This window comes from Chiloscyllium punctatum, chromosome 29 (assembly GCF_047496795.1).
Source record: "Chiloscyllium punctatum isolate Juve2018m chromosome 29, sChiPun1.3, whole genome shotgun sequence".
Lineage (NCBI taxonomy): Eukaryota > Metazoa > Chordata > Chondrichthyes > Orectolobiformes > Hemiscylliidae > Chiloscyllium > Chiloscyllium punctatum.
The window spans coordinates 60808138-60834068 of record NC_092767.1 but is presented as its reverse complement, the minus strand read 5'-3'; the positions used below and the strand labels follow the sequence as shown (position 1 = coordinate 60834068).

The 25931-nt window shown below is 42.2% G+C and overlaps 1 protein-coding gene across 1 annotated transcript in view; it reads right to left on the bottom strand.

Annotated features, from left to right (window-relative positions):
* Window positions 1–25931, bottom strand: part of LOC140454347 (adenosine deaminase domain-containing protein 1-like) — an 83944-nt gene that overhangs the window by 32174 nt on the left and 25839 nt on the right. Inside the window, exon 5 of the mRNA XM_072549054.1 lies at window positions 9774–9845. Coding sequence (XP_072405155.1) covers window positions 9774–9845 — 72 coding nt within the window. The remainder of the gene's footprint in view (window positions 1–9773; window positions 9846–25931) is intronic.

Genomic DNA, 25931 nt, shown 5'->3' with positions numbered 1-25931 from the left:
GTTTGCAGATGACACTAAAATTGGAGGTGTAGTGGACAGCGAACAAGGTTACCTCAGATTACAACAGGATCTTGATCAGATGGGCCAATGTGCTGAGGAGTGGCAGATGGGAGTTTAATTTAGATAAATGAGAGGTGCTGCATTTTGGAAAAGCAAATCAGAGAAGGACTTATACACTTAACGGTAAGGGCCTAGGGAGTGTTGCTGAACAAAGAGACCTTGCAGTGCAGGTTCATAGCTCCTTGAAAGCGCTGCCGCAGATAGATAGGATAGTGAAGGCGGCATTTAGTATGCTTTCCTTTATTGGTCAGAGTATTGTGTACAAGAATTGGGAGGTCATGTTACGGCTGTATAGGACTTTGGTTAGGCCACTGTTGGAATATTGCATGCAATTCTGGTCTCCTTCCTATCGGAAGGATGTTGTGTAACTTGAAAAGGTTCAGAAAAGATTTACAAGGATGTTGCCAGTGTTGGAGGATTTGAGCTATAGGGAGAGGTTGAATAGGCTGGGGCTGTTTTCCCTGGAGCGTCAGAAGCTGAGGGGTGACCTTATAGTGGTTTATAAAACCATGAGGAGCATGGATAGGATAAATAGACAAAGTCTTTTCCCTGGGATGGGGGAGTCCAGAACTAGAGGGCATAGGTTTAGGGTAAGAGGGGAAAGATAAAAGAGAACCAAGGGGCAACGTTTTCATGGAGAGGATGGTGCATGTATGGAATGAGCTGCCAGAGAAAGTGGTGGAGGCTGGTACAATTACAGCATTTAAAAGGCATCTGGATGGAAATATGAATAGGAAGGGTTTGGAGGGATATGGGCCAGGTGCTGGCAGGTGGGACTAGATTGGATTGGGATATCTGGTCAGCGTGGACGGGTTGGACCAAAGGGTCTGTTTTCATGCTGTACATCTCTATGACTCTATAACAATGGGTAAGGGAAGGGTAGTTTTTTAAAAAAAATGCAATGGTTGTACTTTGAGCTGCCTTTTACAGGCCTCACAACATAAAAAGATAGGTATTAGGTTCTCCCAGCATAAGACTGCGAGTAGCAAGAGTGTGCAAATACTGGGATTTGAGCTAAGTGTGTTTAGGCAAATCTACATTTGCTAATTGTTTAAAGGGCAAAGATCGCAATTAGTGTAATAGTATGCTTCTCCTGTCGGATGTGGCGATCAGGGAATATTCAACTGTCCCTCAAGACCACATCTGCAGGAAATGTGTTTGGATGCGGCTCATAACGCACAATTTGGATTGGCTGGAGAGGCAGTTGAAGTCACTCAGGAGCATGCACAGGGCACAGAAGGAGATGCATAGTAGCTTCGGAAAGGTGGCTTCACCACGGTTACAGTCAAATAGATCATAAGACCAGGAGACATAGGAGCAGAAATTAGGCCATTTGGCACATCGAGTGTGCTCTGCCATTCAATTATGGCTGACAAGTTTCTCAACCTCATTCTTCCACTTTCTCCCAATAACCTGGGATCCCTTTCATAAATCAAGTACCTAACTCAGTCTTAAGTATACTCAATGACCTGGCCTCCACAGCTTTCTGTGGCAATGAATTCCATCGATTCACCACTCTCTGGCTGAAGAAGTTTCTCCTCGTCTCTATTCTGAACGATCTTCACTTTAATATAAGGAAGTGCCCCAATGTCTTAGTTTCTCCTGCTAACAGAAACTTGTTCAGGCCAGTCAGTATTCTGTAACTTTCAATTAGATTCCTCTCATCCTTCTAAACTCCATCAAGTATGGACCCGGAGTCCTCAAGTGTGCCTCATACGTTAAACCTTCCATCCCTGGATTCATTTTCATGAACCTCCTCTGGACCTGCTCCAAGGCCAGGATATCCTTCCTGAGCTATGGGGCCCAAAATTGCTCACAATATTCTAAATGTGGTCTGACTGGAGCCTTAATAAAGCCTCAGAAGTACATCCTATTTTTACATTCTAGCCCTCTCAAAATAAGTGCCAACATTGCATTGTCTTCCTAACTACCAACTCAACCTGTAAGTTAACCTTGCATAGAACAATACAGTGCAGTACAGGCTCTTCGGCCCTCGATGCCACACCAATCTGAAGCCCATCTAATCTACACTATTCCATCATCATCCTCATCAAATGTCCTTTCTGCCACCATAATACTATCTTTGAGTAACAAAGCCACACCTCTCCCTCTTTTACCACCTTCCCTGTTTTTACTGAAAAATCTAAACCCTGGAACTTGTAACAACCATTCCTGTCCCTCTCTCTCTCTCTCTGAAATGGCCAATACATCGAAGTCCCCAGGTATGAACCCATGCTGCAAGTTCACCCACCTTATTCTGGATGCCCCTGGCATTGAAGTAGACACATTTCAAACTACTTTCCTGCCTACTGGTACACTCTTGCAACCTCGAAACCTTATGACTTCACTACGTTCAACTTCCTATATACTGGAGCTACAATTCTGCTTCCCATTCCCCTGCAGAATTAGTTTAAATCCTCCCAAAGAGCATTAGCAAACATCACCCTTCCAACCCCCCCCACCCCACAGAAGGAGCATTCATCTGCCCTAACATCCATTCCCACTGTTCTGAATTCCCGAAGTGGCTATTGAAGAAAAAATTAGTAACCTTACCAGGTTTGTGCACAGAACTTGTTTTTGATTAGAGGAAGAGGATGGGTGGGAGACAATACCTCGGGTAAAGTAACTGCCCAAATATACACGTCAAGAGTGGAGCACTGGAAAAGCACAGCAAGTCAGGCAGCATCTGAGGAGCACGAGAATCGACATTTCAGGCTTGTGGGTTGGGGCTGAGAGATAAATTGGGTGGGGGAGAGTGGGAGAAACAATAGGTGGATGAAGGTGAGGGAGAAGATGAGTGATGGACAGGTCCGGAGGGCGGTGCTGAGTACTGCAGTAATGTGGCTTAGGACTGCGGTAATGTGGGGGAGGGGAAATGAGGAAGCTGTTGAAATCCACATTTATTCCATGTGATCCCAAGGCGGAATACAAGGTGTTCCTCCTCCAGGCATCAGGTGGCAATGATTTGGTGGTGGAGGCAGCCCAGGACCTGTATGTCCTTGACAGAGTGGGAGGGGGAGCTTACATGTTCAGCCACAGGGTAGTGGGGTTGATGGGTGCAGGTATCCCAGAGATGTTCTCTGAAACTATCTGCAAGAATATACAACGTCACTTAATCAGTTGTCCAGTGTCTGCTCTAGTTCGCTTGCGCTCCACTGACCCACGAGGTAAGTTTTTTTATAGGATTTATCTTCCTGACAGCCCAGTAGTTCTCGCTCTCACTGCTCCCACTGCAAACATAGAGGCCGCTGATCCAAGAGGTAAGTCAGAGAATGTAAGGGGATCCTGGACTAAGACTCCCAAGTCACCTTGCACTTCAGATTTCTGAATTTTCTCCCCATTTAGATGGGTGACTGTCAGGAGAGGAAGGCAGGGCAGGAGTCTCCTTTGGCTATCCATCTCAAACAAATATACATTTTGGATATAGGTTAGGAGGGATAGCCTCTTACAGAAAATAGTACTGGCAGCCAGGTCTTGGGCACCATGGCTGGATCTTCTATTAAACAGGGTTCGTCAAAGTTCAAATGAGCAACTGATATAGGGGACTCTCCAGTCAGGGGCATAGACAGACGATTCTGCACTTGTGAGCAAGACTTCAGGATGGTGTTGCCTCCCTGGTGCCAGGATCAAGCTTATATGAGAATTCGCTACAATATCTCTAAAAAGGGGAGCAGGAGCAGATGGATGTCGTTTTACACATTGGTACCAATAGAACCTTAATCAGATGGGCAAATGGGCAGAGGAGTTTAAATAAATTTGAGGTGTTGCATCTTGGTAAGGCAAATCAGGGAGAGACTTCTACATTTCATGGTAAGGTCCTGGGGAGTGTTGCTAACTAAGAGCCTTTGGGGTGCAAGTTCATAATTCCTTGAAAGTGGAGTCATAAGTAGACATGATAGCGAAGATGGCGTTAGTATGCTTAGCTTTATTGGTCAGTGCATTGAGTATAGGAATTGTGAGATCATGTTGCGGCTGTACTTTGGAATACTGCATGCAATTCTAATCTCCCTTCTCTGGAAAGCTGTTGTGAAACTTGAATGAGTTCAGAAAAAAATTTATAAGGATGTTGCCAGGGTTGGAACATTTGAGCTATAGGGAGAGGTCGAAGAGGGGAGGGGTCTTTTCCCTGGAGTGTCAGAAACTAAGTGCTGACCTTACAGAGATTTATAAAATCATGGGGGGCATTGATAGGGTGAATAGCCAGGGTGTTTTCCCCAGGGTGAGGGAATCCAAATGTTAAGAGGTTTAAAGTGAGTAGGGGAAGATTTAAAAAGGGATCGAACGGGCAACTTTTTCATGCAGAGGCTGATGCATGTATGGAATAAGTTGCCAGAGGAAGTGGTGGAGGCGGTTACAATTACAACATTTAAAAGGCATTTGGATGGGTATACGAATAGGAAGGGTTTGGAGGAATATGGATCAAATGTTGGTATATCTGGTCAGCATGGATGAGCTGCACTGAAGGGTCTGTTTCCTTGCTGCACATCTCTATGACATAGTTAAAGGGATAAGGTTCAGCAGAGTGAATTTAGGAAGCTAGGCAAGTTAAGAAGCTGGACCTCAACAGTAGTAATTTCTGGGGAAATGTGCTAGGGAGAGTAGGAGGAGGATTGGGCAGATTAACAAGTGGCTAAGGAGATGGGATTGAGGCAACGAGTCAGATTTTTGGATCATTAGGATCTCTTCTGGGCAGTAGTGGCCTGTACTGGAGAGACAGATTGCACAGGGTGGTGGGGGAGATCTTAAGCAGTGGTGAAGAAAGAGAGAAGCTTGAGGATGCTTCAGAAGTAAAAGGGAAGCAAGTTAAATAGTTAAAACAGACAAGAGCACTAGAGAAAGAGATACAATTGAAGAATTAAACTGCATTTATTTCAATGCAAGAGGCCCAACAGGTAAGGCGGATGAACTAAGGCATGGAAGGCAACATGGGACTGGGATAGCATAGCTATCACAGAAACATGGCTCAGGTTGGGGCAGGACTGGCAGCTCAATGATCCAGGTATAGATGTGATAGGATGAATAGAAAGGGAGGCAAAAGGGAAAGAAGAATGTTGTTTTTGATTAGGGAACACACAGCTATACTTAAAGAGGATATTCATGGCAGACTATCCATTGAAGCTATATGGATGGAACTGAGAAATAAGAAAAAGGATGATCATCTTGGTGGGATTGTACTACAGTGGGAAATTGATGAGCAAGTATGTGTGAAGCTGTCAGACACGGTGCGGCACGGTGGCGCAGTGGTTAGCACTGCTGCCTCACAGTGCCAGAAACCTGGGTTCAATTCCTGCCTCGGGCAACTGTCTGTGTAGAGTTTACACATTCTCCCAGCATCTGTGTGGGTTTCCTCTGGGTGCTCCGGTTTCCTCCCACAGTCCAAAGATGTGTAGGTTAGGTGAATTGGCCATGCTAAATTCCCTGTAGTGTTAGGTGAAGGGGTAAATGTAGGGGAATGGGTCTGGGTGGGTTGCTCTTCGGAGGGTCGGTGTGGACTTGTTGGGCCTTGAATGGCATCTTAGTCAGGAGCACTTTGGGACCAGTAATCAATGCTATTAATTTAAAAATTACGGAAAAGGATAGGTCTTGTATAACAGTTAAAGTTCTAAATTGGAATAAAGCCATTTTGATGGCATTACTCAGTTGATTGGCTGAGGCTGTTTGCAGGTAAAGGGACGAATGTTAATTGGGAAGCTTTCAAAACTGAGATAACGAGAGTTCAGAGACAACATGTTAGATTTAAGGGCAAAGCTGATAGGAGTAGGGAACACTAGCTGACTCCAGATATTGATGCCCTAGTCAAGAAAAAGGAGGCAAATATCAAGTAGACAGCTGGTGTCAAGTGAATTCCTTGAGGATTTTAGTGGAAGTAGGGGAATATTTAGGAGGGAAATCAGGAGGGCTAAAAGGGAATTATAAAATAGCCTTGGCAGATACAATTAAGGAGAATCCAAAGAGATTTTACAAGTGCATTAAGGACAAAAGAACAACTAGGGAGAGAATAGGGCCCCTTAATGATCAATGAGACGGTGTCAAACAACTGGAGATGGGCAAGATACTAAACTAGTTTTGCATTGGTTTTGACGATGGAGAAAGGCATGGAAGTTGAAGAACTGAGGAAATAAACTGTAATGTCTTGAAAACAGTCCATACTAAATAGGAGGTGCCAGAAGTCTTAAAAAACAAACAAAAAGTTAGGCAAATCCCCAGGACCTGATCAAATGTATCCCAGGACAATGTGGGAAACTAAGAAAGAAATTGCAGGGCCACTAGCAGAGATATTTGTATCATCTACAGCCATGAGTGAGGTGCAAGACGACTGGAAGGTGACTAATGTTATGTTTATTTAAGAAAGTCTGCAAGGAAAAGCCTAGGTACCAAAGACTAGTGAGTCTGATGTCAGTGGTGGGCAAGGTGAAAGGGGATTCGGAGAGTCAGGATATACATGTACTCAGGAAGGTAAGGACTTGTATGGATAGTCAACATAGTTTTGACAGTGGGAAATCATGCCTCACAAACCTGATTGAGCTTTTTGAGGACATGACCAAAAAGATAGTGAGGGCAGAGCAGTAGATGTTGTCTACACAGACACTAGCAAGGTCTTGAACTAGGTTCTGCATGATAGTCTGGTTGGTAAAGTTAGATCACATGGGATCCAACTGGCTACAAAATTGACTTGACAGTGACACGGAGATCAGTGATGGAGGGTGTTTTTTGGACTGAACCCTGGTAGTCAGTGGTGTTCCCACAGGGATTGTGCTGAGTCTACTGCTGTTTGTCATTCATATAAATGATTTGGATGAAAAGATAGGAAACATGGTTAGTCATTTTTCAGACAGTATAGTGGACAATGAAGGTTATCTAAGATTACAAGGAATCTTGGTCAGCTGGGCCAATGGGCCGAGAAGTGGCAGATGGAGTTTAATTTAGAGAAGGATGAGGTATTGCATTTTGGTAAGACAGATCAGGGCAGGACTTACACAGTTAATGGTAGGGCTCTGGGGTATGCTGTGAAACAAAAACTTAGGGGTTGAGATACGTAGTTCCTTGAAAGCAGCATCACAGGTAGACAGGTTGGTGAAGGTGTTTGGCATGCTTGCCTTCACTGGTTACAGCACTGAATATAGAAGTTGGGACATCATGTTGCAGCCATATAGGACACTGTTGAGGCCACTTTTGAAAAATAGCACACAGTTCTGGTCACCCTAATAAAGGATGGATATTAATACATTGGAAAGGGTGCAGAAAAGATTTAGAAGGGTGTTACTGGGACTACAGGGTTAGGGTTATATGAATTGGCTGGGACTTTTTTCCCTGGTGTAGGAGTTTGAGGGGGTCACATATGGAGGTTTATAATATAATGAGATGAATACCCAAGGTCGCTTCCCTAGGGCAAGGGAATTCATAACTAGAAGGCACAGTTTCAAAGGTGAGGGGAAAAAGGCTTAGAATGGACCTAAGAGGCAAACACTAGCAATACCATTTCTAACCTGCCTAATTGCCTATCCAATTGATTTTGGTCCAGTATCTGGCATATTAATGTGGGAATGTCCTCAGATAATTGCACAACATTTAGCACCACTTGCTTGGATGAGCACAGTTCCTATAACACAAAGCTCAAGACCATCCAGAACAAGGTAGCCCGGTTGACTGGCACACCATCTACCACTTTCAACATTCATTCCCTCCACCTCTGAAGCACAGCAGTAGCAGTGTGTAGCATCCACAAGATGTACTAAGGTTGCTTCAATACTACTTTCCAAACACATGACCTGTATCACCTAGAAGGAGAAAGAACAAAAAAATGTTTACAGCCCAGGAACAGGCCCTTCGGCCCTCCAAGCCTGAGCCAATCCAAATTCACTGTCTAAATCTGTTGCCCAATTCCTACACATCTGTATCCCTCTGCTCCCCGCCTACTCATGCATCGGTCTAGATGCATCTTATAGGAATTTACTGTGCCTGCCTCTACTACCTCTGCTGGCAACATATTCCAGGAACCTACCATTCTCTGTGTAAATTACTTGCTGCATGTATCCCCCTTAAACTTTTCACTTTTCATCTTGAAAGTGTGACCTCTCATTATTGAATCCTTCATCCTGGGAAAAAAAGCTTATCTCTATCTACCCTGTCTATACCCTTCATACTTTTGTAGATCTCAATCAGGTCCCCCCTCAATCTCCTTTTATCTAATGAAAACAACCCTAAACTACTCAACCTTTCTTCATAACTAGCACCTTCCATACCAAGCAACATCGGTGTAAACCTTCTCCGCACCCTCTCCTTTTGGTAAGGTGGCGACCAGAAGCGTACATAGTCTTCTAAATGCAGCCAAACCAATGTCTTGTACAATTTAACATTACCTGCCAGTTCTTATACTCAATACCCTGTCCATATGCCTTCTTGACCACTCTATCCACCTGTGCAGCAACCTTCAGGGTACAATCGACCTGAACTCCCAGATCTCTCTGCTCATCAATATTTCCCAAGGTTCTTCTGTTTATTGTATAATTCGCTCTAGAATTAGATATCCCAAAATGCATTATCTCACATTTGCCTGGATTGAACTCCATCTGCCACTTCTCTGCTCAACTCTCCAGTCTATCCATATTGTCCTGTATTCTTTGACAGTCCCCTATGCTTTCTGCTACTCCACCAATCTTCATGTCATCTGCAAACTTGCTGATCTTCCAAATCGTTTATGTATATCACAAACAATAGTGGCCCCAGCACTGATCCCTGTGGAACCCCACTGGTTACCTTTCTCCATTTCAAGAAACTCCCTTCAACTGCTACTCTCTTCTGTTGTCCAACCAGTTCTTTATCCACCGAGCTAGAACACCCTGCACACCATGTGACTTCACTTTCTCCATTAGTTTATCACGGGGAACCTTATCAAATGCCTTACTAAAGTCCATGTATATGACATCTACAGCCCTTCCTTCATGTATCAACTTGGTCACTTCCGCAAAGAACTCTATTAAGTTGGTAAGGCATGATCTCCCCCGCACAAAACCATGCTGCCTATCACTGATAAGCCCATTCATTTCCAAATATAAATAGATTTTATCCCTCAGTACCTTCTCCATCACCTTTCCCACCACTGACATCAGGCTCACTGGTCTGTAGTTACTCGGAACATCCCTGCTACCCTTCTTGTACAGGGATACAACATTAGCAACCCTCCCAGTCCTCCGGCACCTCACCTATGTTTAAGGATGCTACAAAGATATCTGTTAGTGCTCCAGCTATTTCCTCTCTCGCCTCCCTCAGCAACCTGCAATAGATCCCATCCGGTCCTGGGGATCTGTTCACCTTAATAACCTCTAGCCTACCCAACACATCTTCCCTATTTATGTCAACGTGATCCAGAGTAATCAAACTTCTATCTCTAATCTCAACATTCATCATGTCTCTCTCCTCAGTGAACAATGATGCAAAGTAACCATTCAGAATCTCACCCATTTTCTCAGCTTCGACACATAGCCCTCCATCCTTGTCTTTTAGTGGACCAATCCTTTCTCTAGTTACCTGCTTGTTTCATATATACAAATAAAACGCTTTGGGATTCTCCTTAATTCTGCTCGCTTAAGCTATTTCATGACCCCTTTTAGCCCACTATGAGTTATTAAAGTTGGGCAAGAGGTAATTTCACTCATCCATTTTACATACTGAACTTTTTTCCTTCGCAAAACAAAGTTTGTAGCTGTTCTTACCACTCAGACCGTATGGTTTTCTCCCAATTACTCTGGCACCTGCAGTCAGCTTTGTATCATCTGGCACAGGAGCTGCAGGATTTAGGAAAGGACAAACAAGTCTGTTATTTTGGGAATTGGGGGAAGAGCTGTGTTGCATTTTACAGTGATCAAGAGGGACTTGCCACTGCTCCACTGCACAATTACAGAAATGCTCATTATTCAAAGATGAATAATAGCATTAGTTTTTTTAAACCACCATGTAACACTCAACGAAACTTTTAGAATTATCAACATGTAATACAGAGATCAGCATTCAAACAAGAAAATAAAAAAGGTGAAAGATGAAGGATCATGGACTATAAGTGGGTCATTAAAAGTTAAAAGGAGTGCAAAGTGAGGACAAAGATAAACATCCTTCCTCATTTGTTTTGTGCTCAGATACCATCAACAAAAATAATTCGCATTTATATAATCACTTTTTACAGGAATCTTGTGGCTTAATAACTAGGGTCCTTGCTTCAAAGCTCCAGGATGAAGTCCTACTCTAGAATTTATTGATCACAAAGGAGAGTTCATAGCACTGTTTAAACATTGATTATCAAACTGCTAATCCTTCTAGCCCTTTCTCACTATGCCCCAAAGGGAACAAAGTGAGGGAAGAAAAGCAACAAACTGAACCAATTTAGTGAAACACTGCAATTAACTTGTATCTACCAAGATCTCAAAAACAAGCAATGGGATCTTTGTCTTTTTCTTTCAAGTAGTAACAACTCAAGTTTCTCTAGAGGCAGGATTAAGGTAAGAGGTCACAGATACAACCTCACACAGGCAACTCTGTGATAACGTGAGTTTCAGCTGCATGATTTGGCTATAACGTCACTGAAGGATTAGGGAACGGTATTCGAGAACCTTACCTTGGTTTGCAATAGTGCAATTTCAGCAGGGATCGGTTTGTGCGCATCGTTCTATGCATGCGCTGAAATCTCCGTGCATGTGCTGATGTCTGTGCTGTTCTGCGGATACATGATGTTGATGCCAGTCTTTGTGCCGTTCTGCACTTGCACTGGCATCCACGCCAAAGTCTCCATGCTGTTCTGCGCATGCATGATGTCAGCGTTGGTCTTCATGCCATCCATGCACGCGCTGCTGTCAGCTGCCGACAGAGCAGCTTTCTTACATGTTTAAATGTACCGTGTTAAATTTACTTTTGTTTTATTAATAATTATGATTTCAACTTTCATTCAGGCTGTGCTATACTTTACATTAGACTTTTGGGTGATTTTTGAGCAATCAAGAGTGATTTGTTTTGCAATCTGCCCCAACCCCACTTTTCCTACAGGCCCCATTATTTCTATTAAGCAAAATTTCACTGGAACACAACTGTTGCATTATAGGAGAACTACCTGTATGCCTTCCAAACTTCAAACAATACTCCAGGCAGCCCAGATTTCTTTGAAGTCTTGCAATTTAGTCCCTAGCTTGCAAAATCCAGGGTCTGGCTAGATTAGATTCCCTATCGTGCGGAAACAGGCCCTTCGGCCCAACAAGTCCACACCAACCCTCCAAAGAGTAACCCACCCAGATCAATTCCCCTACTCATGCATCGATCACTATGGGCAATTTAGCATGGCCAATTCACCTGACCTGCACATTTTTAGACTGTGGGAGGCAACCGGAGCACCCGGAGGAAACCCAAGCAGACACAGGGAGAATGTACAAATTCCATGCAGCCAGTCGCCAGAGGCTGGAATCGAACCCGGGTCCCTGGCGCTACGAGGCAGCAGTGCTAACTACTGGGCCACTGTGCTGACCTCTGGAGATTGGAACTCCCCAGTGAATCTCTTACAGCAGAGAACTAGATACATCTCTTTACCGCTGCAACACTATTGGTTTAAGAGGAAGTCTGTGACTCCTTAAAAATCCCTGCCATACCGGAGTCCCAATAAGTGCAATGCAGAATTCCCAGGATTTGCTATACATTTAGGGCATAGACAGGGATCAATGGAATTAACATGAAATTCAATTTTTTTTAAAAATTGATGAAACAAATTTAGGAGTATGACTACAGCATTTCAAAAAAATTGGGCTTTGAACCACTGGATTACTATAGCACAGGGGCTATTTGGTCAGTTGTGCCTGTTCCAGCTCAGTTATCACTCCCCTACCTTTTACCTTTCAACCTGCAAATTCTCCTTTTCAGAAATAAAGGGACAGTTCTCTTCGTAAAGCCACAATTGAACCTTCCTCTATCACAATCTCAACTAGTGTACTCCAAAAGCTAATCATTCATTACAAAGTGTTCTTTCTCATATGCAGATGATAAAAGGCCAAATGACCAGTGACATAAATCAGCACCCTCATGAAAACCCTTTCACTAGTGCGAAAAGTTTATTCCACTCTACTGTTCAATCCTCTCATGATTCTGAATACTGCTAAACAGAACAACTCCATTGAGTAAATTGAATTTACTGTAAATCTTTCAATTGATGCTGGAGCAGATAATAAAATAGATTTTGGAAGCTTATGTACACCACATTAACTATATGTACGTTTTTGCCTTACCAAAAATTCAAGCAAGTTAATTAAAACAAAAACAAAGCACTGGAGAAACTCAGGTCTGGCAGCATTTGTAGAATGAAAAACAGTTATCATTTCAAGTCCATGTATCTTTCATAGAACTATCAAAGAAGAGTCACTGGATTCGAAACATTAACTCTAGGTTTTCTCTCCACAGGTGCTACAAGATCCAAATTTCTTCAACACTGTTTCAGACATCCAGCATCCACATTACTTTAAACATGGTTTTCCTTCAACAAGTTCATGCTGCTTTTCCTTAAACGAGCTTGCATTTGCCCAAGTTATATTCATTTTCCCCTGAATTATTACTTCCAAAAGCTTTTCCATTGCAGAAATTAAAGAGGGTACCTAAAAGGGGAATGACATTAAAACATAGTGGACCCAAGTGTTTATTTTAAATGAGAGAAAGAATGCAGGGAGAAGACGACTTTTAGGAAAGTTAATTTGTAGTACAGGAACAACGAGGAAAAGTTTAGAACAGCATTGATAATAGCCTCAGTGGGATAGGGGAGTGGCACATTAGGGAAAAAAAAAATCTTAAAAATGGCAGTTTTGGAAACGAAACAAAAGTAATTGGGGATTAACTGAAGGATTCTGATTTATCGGAAGCATGAATAAAACAATGCTTCAAGAACTAAAACAAAAAGTGGGCCAAATTTGTCTGGATTTGGTAAAAACCTAACCCGACTACTCCCTTGACTTACAAAATGCACACCTGATCCACCTGTCACTTTGAGAAATTTTCATTTTTACATATAGGGAAAGGGCTTTAGTGAATTTTGAGAGTCAGGAGGGTGCACAAGGAGTGAGTGCCAAGGCTGGCCAGTTAGAAGGCATGCCTTGGTTCTCCAATACAGCAGCCTAGATACCAACATTGTTTTAAGGTCTCCATAAACCTCTCACCCCCATGTCACCCACAGTGCACCATACCATCCACACCACTCCACATGACCACTCATGCCAGCTCTACAGCTAGTCATCCAGTATGCACTATGCATTGTTCTTAGGAGCCATGCAATGGTAATTATTATTTTAAAATAATTGCAAACTAGTATCTCTATCTAAGAAAGCGCTGAACTCAACTAAAAAAATCTAAGAGAGAAGCTGCATTATTACAAAAAGACATTATCAACTTGTAAAGGTTTGAATTGCTTTCATTTCAATAAGATTAGCTGAGCTGAAACAACGAGCCATGCATGTGAGTCATTGACAGGGAGTAGGTACAACATTGTTGACAGGAAATTAACTATATACACATCTAACATTAGTGAAATCTATGGCACAGTAACTTGCTTCAAAAGGCAGCAGACACTAAAACCTTTGCCAATATCCAAGATAGTGAAAAATAATTTTAAACAGTGTTCCAGAGCAGAGTTTCAAAACAGAGTTCCAGAGGCAACAAGGTGACCTGTGGGATAGTCATACTGATGACCCTATTAACTGTCATGGATTAGGGCTGAAATTATTAAGTTAACAAAACAAACTGCCTTTTTATTTGTATGGATACTGGAAGTCTAAAAAACAAAACCACAACAAATTCTGTACCCATTCAAATACAGGCAATATTTCATGGATGTGAACACCCATTTCTATTGTAGGTGGGGTTTTAGATTTCATTTAATGTATGCAAGTCTTTTGCTGTCTCATTCTCCAACATGAGTCTGATTTTAAAATTAATTGGTGTAATCTTAAAATCATACATATTGGTACAGATACTGTACAACTATCTTTGATAATATACTGCATGATGGATTGCTGTGCAACGTTAAATCTCACAGAACCAGAAGAGCTAGCCAATTGGATACAAAATTGGCTTGAAGGTAGAAGACAGAAGGTGGTGATACAGGGTTGTTTTTCAAACTGGAGGTCTGTGACCAGAAGTGTGCCATAGGGATCAGTGCTGGGTCCACTGTTAATTGTAATTTATATAAATGATTTGGATGAGAATTCAGGACGTATGATTAGCAAGTTTGCGGATGACACCAAGAGTGGTGGCAATAGTGGACAATGAGGGAGTTGTGTGAATATAATGAGATCTGATCAACTGGGCCAGTGGGCTGAGGAATGGCAGATGGAGTTTATTTTAGATAAATGCAAGGTGTGGCATTTTGGTAGGTCAAACCAGGGCAGGAGTACACAGTAAATGGTAGGGCCCTGAGGAGTGTTATAAAACAAATAGATCTGGGGTACAGGTTCCTAGCTCCTTGAAAGTAGAATCACAGGTGGACAGAGAGGTGAAGGCAGCTTTTGGCTTGCTTGCTTTCATTGGTAAGAGCGTGAAATATAAGAGCTGGGATGTCATGTTGCAGCTGTATAAGATGTTGATAAGGCCACATTTGGAGTACTGTGCGTAGTTCTGGATGCCCTTGTGAATAAAAGGATATTATTAAACTAGAAACAGTGCAGAAATGATTTATTCAGATACTACTATCTGGACTGGAAAGTTTGAGTTATAAGGAGAGATTAGATAGGCAGGGATGTTTTTTTTCCCTTGGAGCATTGGAGACAGAGGGGTGACCTTAGAGATCTATAAAATAATGACAAGCACAGAAAAGGTTGATAGCCAACAGCTTTTCCCCACTGGAGGAGAGTCTAAAACTAGAGGGCACAGGTTTAATATGAAACAGGGGAACAATACAAAATGGTCCAGAGGGACAATTCTTTCCACAGAAGGTGGTGGTGATTGCCTGGAGTGGGCTGCCAGAGGTAGTGGAGGAGGAGTATCTTTATCAATAAAGAAATGTTTGAACAGGTAAATGGATGAGATAGGTATGGAGGGATATAGACCAAACACAGGCAAATGGGACTACTTTAATTGTGAAACTGGGCAATGTGCTTAAGTCTGGTTGAAGGGCCTGTTTCCATGATTAACTAAAAAAGTGAAACTGACTTTATTCAGACAGAACCACCTGACCCTTAAATTAAAAATCAAATTGGCAAGAGCAAACTATTAGATGTTTTTTCCAGCCCTGTTACCACGTTTAAGATAAAATCAATTTGTAAATTTTATCAGAGATGACTGAAATATATAATTGCCACATTTTTGACAATAGAACATGACAGTGCAGTACAGGTCCTTTGGCCCTCGATGTTGTGCTGACCTGTGCAACCAATCTGAAACCCATGTATCGTACACTATTCCATTTTCCTCCATATGTTTATCCAATGACCATTTAAATGCCCTTAAAGTTGGCAAGTTTACTACTGTTGCAGACAGCGCATTCCATGCCCCTACTATTCTGAGTAAAGAAACTATCTCTGACAGCTGTCCTATATCTATCACCCCACAATTTAAAGCCATGCCCCCTCGTGCTAGCCATCACCATCCTAGGAAAAAGGCTCTCACTGTCCACCCTATTTAACCCTTGAGTTATTTTGTATGTCTCAATTAAGTCACCTCTTCTTCTCTCTAACAAAAACACCGTCAAGTCCTCAGCCTTTCCTCTTAAGGCCTTCCCTCCATACCAGGCAACATCCTAGTAAATCTCCTCTGAGCCCTTTTGTGAAGTGTCCACATCTTTCCTATAATGTGGTGACCAGAACTGTACACAGTACTCCAAGTGCAGCTGTACCAGAGTTTTGTACAGCTGCAGCATGACCTCATGGCTCTGAAACCCAATCCCTCTACCAATAAAAGCCAACACACCATATGCCTTTTTAACAACCCTATCAACCTGGATGAGAACTTTCAGGGATCATGTGCATGAACACGAAGATCTCTCTGCTCATCCACACTACCAAGAATCTTACCATTAGCCCAGTACTCTGCATTCCTTCCAAAGTGAATCACCACACATTTTTCCACATTAAACTCCATTTGCCACCTCTCAGCCCAGCTCTGCAGCTTGTCTACGTCCCTCTGTAACCTGCAACATCCTTCCACACTGTCCACAACTCCATCAACCTGAGTGTCATCAGCAAATTTACTAACCATCCTTTCACATCCTCATATTAGGCCATTTATAAAAATGACAAACAGCAGTGGACCAAAATCAGATTCTTGTGGTACACCACTAACTGAACTCCAGGATAACACTTCCCATCAACCACCTCCTTTTGGCTAGCCATCCTCTGATCCAAACTGCTAAATCACAATCCCATGCTCCGTATTTTGTTCAATAGCCTACTGTAGGAAATCTCATCAAATGCTTTACAGAAAACCATATGCACCACATCAACCACTTTACCTGCATCCAGCTGATTGGTCATCTTCTCAAACAACTCAATAAGGTTTGTGAGGCACGACCTGCCCTTCACAAACCATGCTGGCTATCCGTGATCAACTTATTCCTTTCTAGATGATTATAAATCCTCTCTCTTCTAATCCTTTCCATCAGTTTACCCACAACTGAACTAAGGCTGACTGGTCTATAATTACCAGGGTTGTCTCTACTCCCCTTCTTGAACAAGGGGACACAATTTGCTATCCTCCAGTGTTCTGGCATCATTCCTGTAGACAATGCAGAGTTTTCCCCATAACAAAACTTTTGATCATCACTTAAAATGATAATATGCAAGGAATGCGTTACAAAAGCCCACCAAATAAACATTCACAACAACAGATTCTTAGTTTAGATCAAGATAATTTCGACAAATGACAGTACATATTCTAATAGTTTATATCAAGGTGTCCAGATGCCTGTTCTTCTGGGATCACAAAATGCTTATTTTACAGGCCAGTGTTTTCTTGCTGTTGCTGCTGAGAAACAATATCAATTGCAGAACAGCAAAGAGGCAAACCAGACAGTGACATAGGTACATTCTTGTTTGCAGTGGTACAATTTTTTTTTTGAATTATCACACACCTATCTAGAAAGTACTTTTGTAGGCTTAGAAATTCTTGGTACCACCTAATTTATCCAAAACATCCAAAAGGGTAGGTAATTTGTCCTTACTGCACCAGAGTGCTCTGCTTCACAACATGGATTAGCTCCTGTATAATTACTTTTCAGATATGCACTGCAGTTAAGACCTAAATAAAAATATTTAAGAGCTCATTGCATGCACGGTGCTGTAAGATTCTTGAAATATTCTCTATAGTCACGGGTGTTCTGATGGAGCCTGACATTTGGCAGAAGGAATGGAGGTAGTTAGCCAAAAGGAGAATGATCAGGAACAGCTGGGAACGAGAGCAAGGAAACTACACAAAAAGGCTTACACAGCCAAATTCCAGATAGCACCTCTACTCAACTTTAATGAGAAACAGCGCTTAGGTTCAATATGGTGTGCTGCCGAATGCAAGAAAACTTCGACAGCTGCCACAATGGGAAAAATTTGCTAAGGTCATTAGCCAAAGTACCATAAGGGGTTGGAAACTGCAGTAGTCCCTGAGCCCTTGGTTTCTTTGCTCACTCCTTTGTGCCTATTTAGTGGCTTATAGCATTTCCCGCTTAGATTCACTGTACTTCTATCTTAACTTGCTTCTCAATGCAAACAAAGTCAGGCAGCTCATCACATTAGTCAGCGGTGATCAGTTAAGGACATGTTGTTGTATGGCTATGTTAAACTCACATGTACATCATGTAGCAAACACACTAAATGCTTCAACCAAATGGCCTTGTCTCAAAGTCTAAAGGGAAGTCCCCAGTTAAGTAAAGGGAGACAGCCTACAGGAATGGAGCCCCAGCAGTAGTTAAAGATGTTATCCAATAATCAGTCCATGGCATAGTTAGTTGACCACTTGAAGTGGTCAGCGTCAGGATTATCTGATGTGAGGAGCCAATGTTGGACAATGCCAGCATTCTTGGCTTTTTCATTATTAGCATGAACATGCAAATCAAAAAAATATTTGGCCTGTTTTGAAGATAAAAATGTTTCCATCAAAAACTACCACAATAAAAGTCTTGAAGTTTGGGGTGTCCAAATAGCAGCATTACCATTATGCAACTGTTGGTTGCAATGTTGACAGGAGCCAACTGTCCACAAACTGACAGATTGAGTGAGATGAAAGCAACGGACACAAGTTTTATACTGGTGCAGAGGAAAGAAAAAAAGAGGGAAGCGAATGAGGAGATGGTGGTGCAGAGGTTACATGGGGGAAACATTGTGTGCAATAATGAGAGTGGTAGTGGTGAGGAAAAGTCTTAATTATTTGGGATAAAATTAATAATCCCATTAAAAATGTCAGTTGATTCAGAACAGTCGGCATGGATTTGTTAAGGGAAAATGATGCTGGAATTCTCTGAACAGCAAGAGAGGGGTTGATGAATCCAGGGTTCTGTGTGTTAATGGATTCCAAAAGACACTCAATAACCAATGAACTTGAAGTTGTACTTCACAGAATGAAAGGAAAAGTTGGGAGGAGGTGGGTGCATTAGCAAAGTGAATGTGAGGTAATAAAGAAAAGGTGGCACTTACCAGTTGTAGCAAAGATGTCAGTAATCTTCTTGTGGCACTGCTGGGCATTCCTCCACACTGAACTCAAGTGAAAACCCTGGACCAGGCTAGGAAGGCCTGATGTCGTGGCATCCTTCACCAGTCCTGGGCAAAGAGGTCAGCTGTTATCTGCACAACCTCATCCACCAGGGCCTCCAGGTAACTGTCTGGAAAAAGGGGGTGCCAACTTTTCCTTATTTGTCATGCCCAGAGCAAATATTGCAAATTGTGCAGAGCAGCTTTGGACTGCCAGCACTTAACCAGATGCACACCTTAAATATGCTGCTACAACAAGGAATCGTGGGGTGCCATTATAGTGGTAACTTTTTTTTTACCTACAGTGAATCAGAGAATCAAGCTGACATCAGGCAAGCTGGGTGCCATTTTGTTATGGAGGTGAATTTTGGATGATTAAAGAAAAAATTCACTAGGCCTTGTGGAGAGAAATCCTCCATGAAACTCAATGAAATGAACACTTAGTGAATTTCTGGTAAGAATCAGCTCAATGTCTTTTTGAAACTTTACACTTTGTCATTCACAACTTTGAAATTGTTTACTGCACATCAAGATTATGTTATTTATACAATTCAGGAAAAGGAAGGGCCTCAATATCGACCCTGTCGAACACCACGACAAACATCCCAGCTTGAAAAGTAATCAAATAATTACTGCCAGTTTCTTATCCTTCAGTCAATTTGGTATCCACATTGCTATTTTTCCTTTCATTCCATGAATTTCAACTTCAAGTTCATTAGTTATTGAGTGTCTTTTGGAAGTCTATAGAATCCTGCCTTCATCAACCCCTCTGTTACCTCTTCAGAGAATACCAGCAAGTTGGACATTATTTTCCTTTAACAAATCCATGCTGACATTTTTTTTAATGGGACTATTAATTTTATTCAAAATAATTAAGACTTTTCCCCACCACTGAAGCTGAACTGACTGGTCTGCAGGGACAAGCTTTTGCCAACATGACCAGAATGTCTTCAATTCTCCAGCGGTCCAACATAATCCTTAAATCCAGGCAACACTGAAAGATAATTGCCAGCATACCTGTAACTTCCTCTCTTACTCCTTCCAATATATCTCACACAGTTCTAGTGGCTTATCAACTTTAAGTACTGATAGCTTATTCAATACCACTTCCTCAAGCTTTTAAGCCATTCTGGTGACCAGAGTCTCTTTCTGGTCACCATGGCCTGGGCAACATCTGCTCAACATGAAGTATTCATTTAAGATCTCAGTCATACCATTCCCCTCTACATGCAAATCTCTTTTTAGTTCCTAAATGGCCCTTCTTTTACCACTGATATACTCAAAATGTTTGGGATTTCTCTTGTTATTTACAGAAGCAAATATTAGCATGAACACTGTAAATCAAAAAATTATTTGACCTGTTTTAGGATAAAAATATTTCCATCAAAAACTACCACAGTAAATGTCTTGAAGTTAGGGCAGTCTAAATAGCAACATTACCATTATGCAACTGTTGGTTGCACTGTTGAGCTATTACTCTCTATTCAAGTGAAATTTATGGTACTACACACTTACATAGAACATAGAAAAGTACAGCACAGAACAGGCCCTTCGACCCACAATGTTGTGCCAAGGATTAATCCCAATGTGAAATAAAATAACCTTACTCATGAACCCCTCGATTCACTGCTGTCCCCATGCATGTCCAGCAGGCGCTTAAATGTCCCTAGTGACTCTGCTTCCACCATCACCGCTGGCAAAGCATTCCATGCATTCACAACTCTCTGCGTAAAGAACCTACCTCTGACGTCTTCTCTATACCTTCTCCTAATATCTTAAAACCACGACCCCTCATGCTTGTCAATCCTGCCCTGGGGAAAAGTCTCTGGCTATTGACTCTATCCATGCCTCGATCAGGTCACCTCTCTTCCTCCTTCTCTCCAGAGAGAAAGTCCAAGCTTAGCCATCCTCTCTTCATAAGGCAAGCCCTCCAGTCCAGGCAGCATCCTGGTAAACGTTCTTTGCACCCTCTCCAAAGCCTCTATCTTTCCTATAGCAGGGCGACCAGAAGTGGACACAATATTCCAAGTATGGTCTCATCAGGGACTTGCAGAGCTGTAGCAAAACCTTGCAGCTCTTATACTCGATCCCCCTGTTAACGAAAGCCAAAACACCATATGCTTTCTTAACAACCTTATCCACTCGAGTGGCAACTTTGAGGGATTTATGTACTTGAACACCAAGATCCCTCTGTTCCTCCACACTGCCAAGAATTCTGTCATTAATCCTATATTCAGCATTCAAGTTCGACCTCCCAAAATGCATCACTTCGCATTAATCCAGGTTGAACTCCATCTGCTATTTCTCAGCCCAGCTCTATATCTTGTCTATGTCGCACTGCAGCTTTCAATAACCCTTGATACTATTGCCGGCACTCCAGCCTTTCTGTCGTCTGCAAATGTACTAACCCACTCCTCATCCAAGTCATTTATAAAAACTACAAAAGAGCAGAGGCCCATGAACAGAGCCCTGTGTGACACTACTCAACACTGACCACCAACCATCTACAACCACTCTCTGCCTTCTGGCAGCCAACCAATTCTGAATCCAGATAGCCAAATCTCCCTGTATCCCATACTTCCTGACTTTATGACTGAACCTACCATGTGGAACCTTATTAAATGCCTTGCTGAAGTCCACATACACCACATCCACTGCTCAACCTTCGACGACCTGTCTTGTCACCTCCTCAAAGAACTCAATAAGATTAGTTAGGCATGACCTGCCCCCAACAAAGCCAAGCTGACTACCTTTAATCACGCTATGCTTTTCCAAATAGTCATAAATTCTATCCCAGAATTCTTTCCAAAATCTTGCTACCACAGACGTAGGACTGACTAGTCTGTAATTGCCAGGGATTTCATTATTACCTTTCTTGAAAAATGAGGAACAACATTCGCCTCCTTCCAATCCTCCGGTACGACTCTCATGGAGAGTGAGGAAGCAAAGATCTTCGCCAGCAGCTTAGCAACCTCTTCTTGCTTCCCAGAGCAACCTAGGATGAACCTGATCTGGCCCTGGGGAACTTACCAAGCTTAATAGTTACCAAAATTTCTAGCACATCAACATCATCAATCTTGATCTGTTCAAGCCTATATCTCAGTTCCTAAAAGTTCTCATTCACAACAAGGTCCCTTTCCTTATTAAGGAAGGAGGCAAAAAACTCATTTAGGGCTTCCCCTATCTGCTCAAACTCCACACACGAGTTCCCTATGCTATCCCTGACCGGCCCTACCTTCTCCCTGATCATTCTCTTATTCTTCATGTATGAGTAAAATGCCTTTAGGTTCTCCATAATCCTTCCTGTCAAGCCTTTCTCATGCCCCCTCCTGGCTCTCCTCAGTCCATTTCTGAGCTCCTTTCCAGCAAGTCTGTAATCCACTAAAGCTGTGTTAGATCCTTGCTTCCTCCACTTTACATAAGCTGCCTTCTTCCTTTTGACAAGAGGCTCCTCTGACCTCATCATCTAAGGCTCCTTAATCTTACCCCTTCTTACTTGTCTCAGAAGAGCAAAATCATGCATCACTTACAACAACTGCTCCTTAAACAGTTTTCACATGTCTACTGTGCCCTTTCTGTGGAACAATTGCTCCCAGTTTGTACTTCCCAACTCCTGTCTGATGGCATCATAATTTCCTTTTTCCCCAATTAAATATCTTCCCTTAATGACTGCTCCTTTCCCCCTCCAAGGCTATGGTAAATGTGAGGCAGTTGTGGTCACTGTCACCAAAGTGTTCTCCCACCACGAGATCGGACACCTGTCCTGAGTAAAGAAACCCTCCTGAACACACCTGACAAAAACGGCTCCATCCAAACCATCTGCACTAAGGAGGTTCCAGTCGATATTGGGAAAGTTGAAGTCACCTATAACAACAACCCTCTACATCTGCATTTTTCCAAAATCTTCCAACTTATCAGTTCTTCAATCTCTATTGCTATTTGGGGGTCTGTAGAAAACCCCCAATGAGGTGGCTACTCACTTGTTGTTCCTAACTTCCACCCATACTAACTTAGTAGGCAAACCTTCCTCAACAGCCTTTGTTTCTGTAGTGGTGATGCACTCTGATTAACAATGCTACACCCCCTCCTCTTTTTCCACCCTCCCTAGTTTTTAAAAAAAAATGTTCTAAACCCGAGAACATCTAGCAACCATTCCTGTCCCTGTGAAACCCACATCGCCGTTATGGCTACTACATCATAGCCCCAAGTACTGATCCATGCTCTAAGCTTGTCAATCTTATTTCTGAAACTCCTTGCATTAAAGCAGACATACTTTAACTGATCCCTTTGTTTCATCATGTGAGAAACTTTCCCAATAGATTCACTGCATCCTGTCACTATCCCCCTCTCAGATATGTAGCTCTGGTTCCCACCCCCTTGCCAATCTAGTTTAAACCCTCCCAAACTACAAAAGCAAATCTCCCACCCAGGACATTTGTGTCCACCAGTTCAGGTGCAACACGTCCTTCATATACAGGTCTCACCTTCACCAGAAGGCATCCCAGTGGTCTAGGTATCTGAAGTCCTCCCTCTTGCACCAGCCTCGCAGCCACGTGATAAGCTGCATTCGTTGACTGTTGCTCACCTCACTATCTCGTGGCACCGGTAGCAAACCTGACATAACTACTCTATTCATCATGCTCTTCACCTTCCAATCTAGCTCTCTGCAGTCACTCCTCAGATCCTCAATCCCTTTCCTGGCTATATCATTGGTGCCAATATGTACCACGATTTTAGGCTGCTCGCCCTCCCCCTTCAGAATCCTGTAAACCCGATCGGCGACATTCTGGATCCTGGCACCAGGGAGGCAACATACCTTCCGGGAGTCCCGTTCCTGACCACAAAATCTCCTGTCAGTCCATCTAATTATTGAGTCCCCTACCACCAGTGCTTTTCTATTCTCCCCCCTTCCCTTCTGAGCCACAGTGCCAGCTCAGTGCCAGAGACCTGACAACTATGGCTTTGTTGTGGTTCTGTTCTCTGAGCTGGGAATTTGTGTTGCAGACATTTCGTCCCCTGTCTAGGTGACATCCTCAGTGCTTGGGAGCCTCCTGTGAAGCTTTCCCCAGCTTGGCCTGTCCCCACCAGCATTATCCAAAACAGGTTACTTATTGCTGAGGGGAATGGCCACAGGGGATCCTTGCCCTATCTACTGATTCCCTTTCTCCCAAATCCTCTCAATTTCTCCCTCAGCCTCCTGGATGATCCGTAGTTCATCCAGCTTCAGCTCCCTAACTCTGTTTTTGAGGAGCTGGAGTTGGATGCACTTCCCGCAGATGTAGTCAGCAGAGACATGTGTAGTGTCTCTCACCTCCCACATTCTGCTGGGGGAACATGCAACTGCCCTAACAGCCATACCCCGCTAATCTGAAAGCGCACATAGGACTAAAACAAAGAGGAGAAGAAAAGGGAAACAAAAAAAAAAATGAGAAAACCTGAAAACTTACTGAGTTTACAGACTCTTACTAAGGTCAGAGGTGGGTGGAAGGGAGGCCCTCTGGTGTAGGGCCTCAGGTTTAGATCTCACCCACTTAAAAACTTATCATAACTAACTTCTCAGACTTGCAAGGGCATTATTTTTATGCATTAAAAGGGATTTAACACAAATCAAGTCAATTTTGTTCTTCCTTTTAGCAAACTAATCAAGACCAAGAACTGTCACAGAATACTTTAAAATTACTCAGGTGGAAATTTCTTGGTCAATAGTACAAGAACTTGAATGGCAAAACAGTAGACTATGTAGCCCCTAAAATGAGGGAATACCATAATGATCTCAGCTGAAAGGTAATCTCTCTTTTCAGCTTATTAGCACACAATGTGATGTTTGTTGACTCACTGGTCTCAAACTTTTACCCTTTTTCCAAAGTTTATTATAAAAGAGTTCTTAATGTTTAATCCCCAGATGGTTTTGATTATTCACCCAAAACACTGGAGTGAAAAGGCGAGCTAATGATTGAACTGTAGTCCATTTTGCAGTTACTTCCTTTCATTTTATTTTGACAAAGATCTGAAGTAAGTGCAGAAATCACTTTGTTAATCACTGTTTTTATCTCTAATATAAACAGAACATACAATATATACTGCAAAGAAAACAAATGAAGTGACTCCCTTAAGATTAAGGAATAAAGGCAGATTGGAAATTTGTTTTGTGTGATCATCCATAATTCACAACCTTAAAAAGAAATAGTAATTCTACCATCAGAATGCTGAACAATTTAGAACACAAAAATCTTGCATCCAGCATATGCAAACAATGTTCCATGGTAAAATAACTATAATTTACTACTTTTAGAAGAGTACCATTGGTTGAATAATGTTCAAACTTGTGACCATCACAAATTACACTGCAAAAGATATTTGTTGACAAATTGCAGTCAGTGTGTGTGCTAGGTTAGGGAAGGAATAAAGGCTAGTGAGATAAAGCTTCTAAAAGTGAGTTTAAGAATATTGTTGTACTGGAGTAAAGATTTAACTCAAGGGTTGCCCTCAACCAAACAAAACTTCTGTTTCCTTGATCAGTGAGAAAGAATTTGAATTATGCAAAAAACAGAGGCATTGTAGTATTACTCTAAGCTTTGTGCAGGTTAGAGGTGGTTTTGGCAGGGTGCAAACTGAAATTTTCCTCCTTCAAATGACCAAGACCTGACACTATTAGAATGGAAAAGTACTACATTCCTAGCTTGGTCGCACCAGATTAACTGACACTGACATTCAGGAACAGATAAGAATAATCAGGTCAAGATCACATGATCCATGACCCACCTTTACCCTTGCTTTTTTCTTTTAAAATTACAGTTTCTTCAGGTATGCTCCTTCTCTTTTGGCCTGTAGACTGTTGAACAAGGTGGTCTTTGCCAGTTTAAGAATGCATGTCATATTAAACTCTATTTTTAAGTTACCTGAGGGCTTACATATTGAATTGAACCTTTATAAGTCACTGATTAGGCATTAGAGTTGCCCAATCCTAAAACCTGAATTATCACTGAATATCTGGGATGCCTTTCCCAGGTTTTAGGCAGATTTTTATTCCGAAGTGCGGATGTTACATTTTCACCATGATAGCATGTTAGAAATCATGCCCACTATTCCCAGAGTTGTCAAAAAAATTAAAGATTTTAAAAGTACACAATTTACCTGTCTTTTGTACTCAAGTTGATAGAAAGCATGGACCAGGTTTCTGTACAGTTG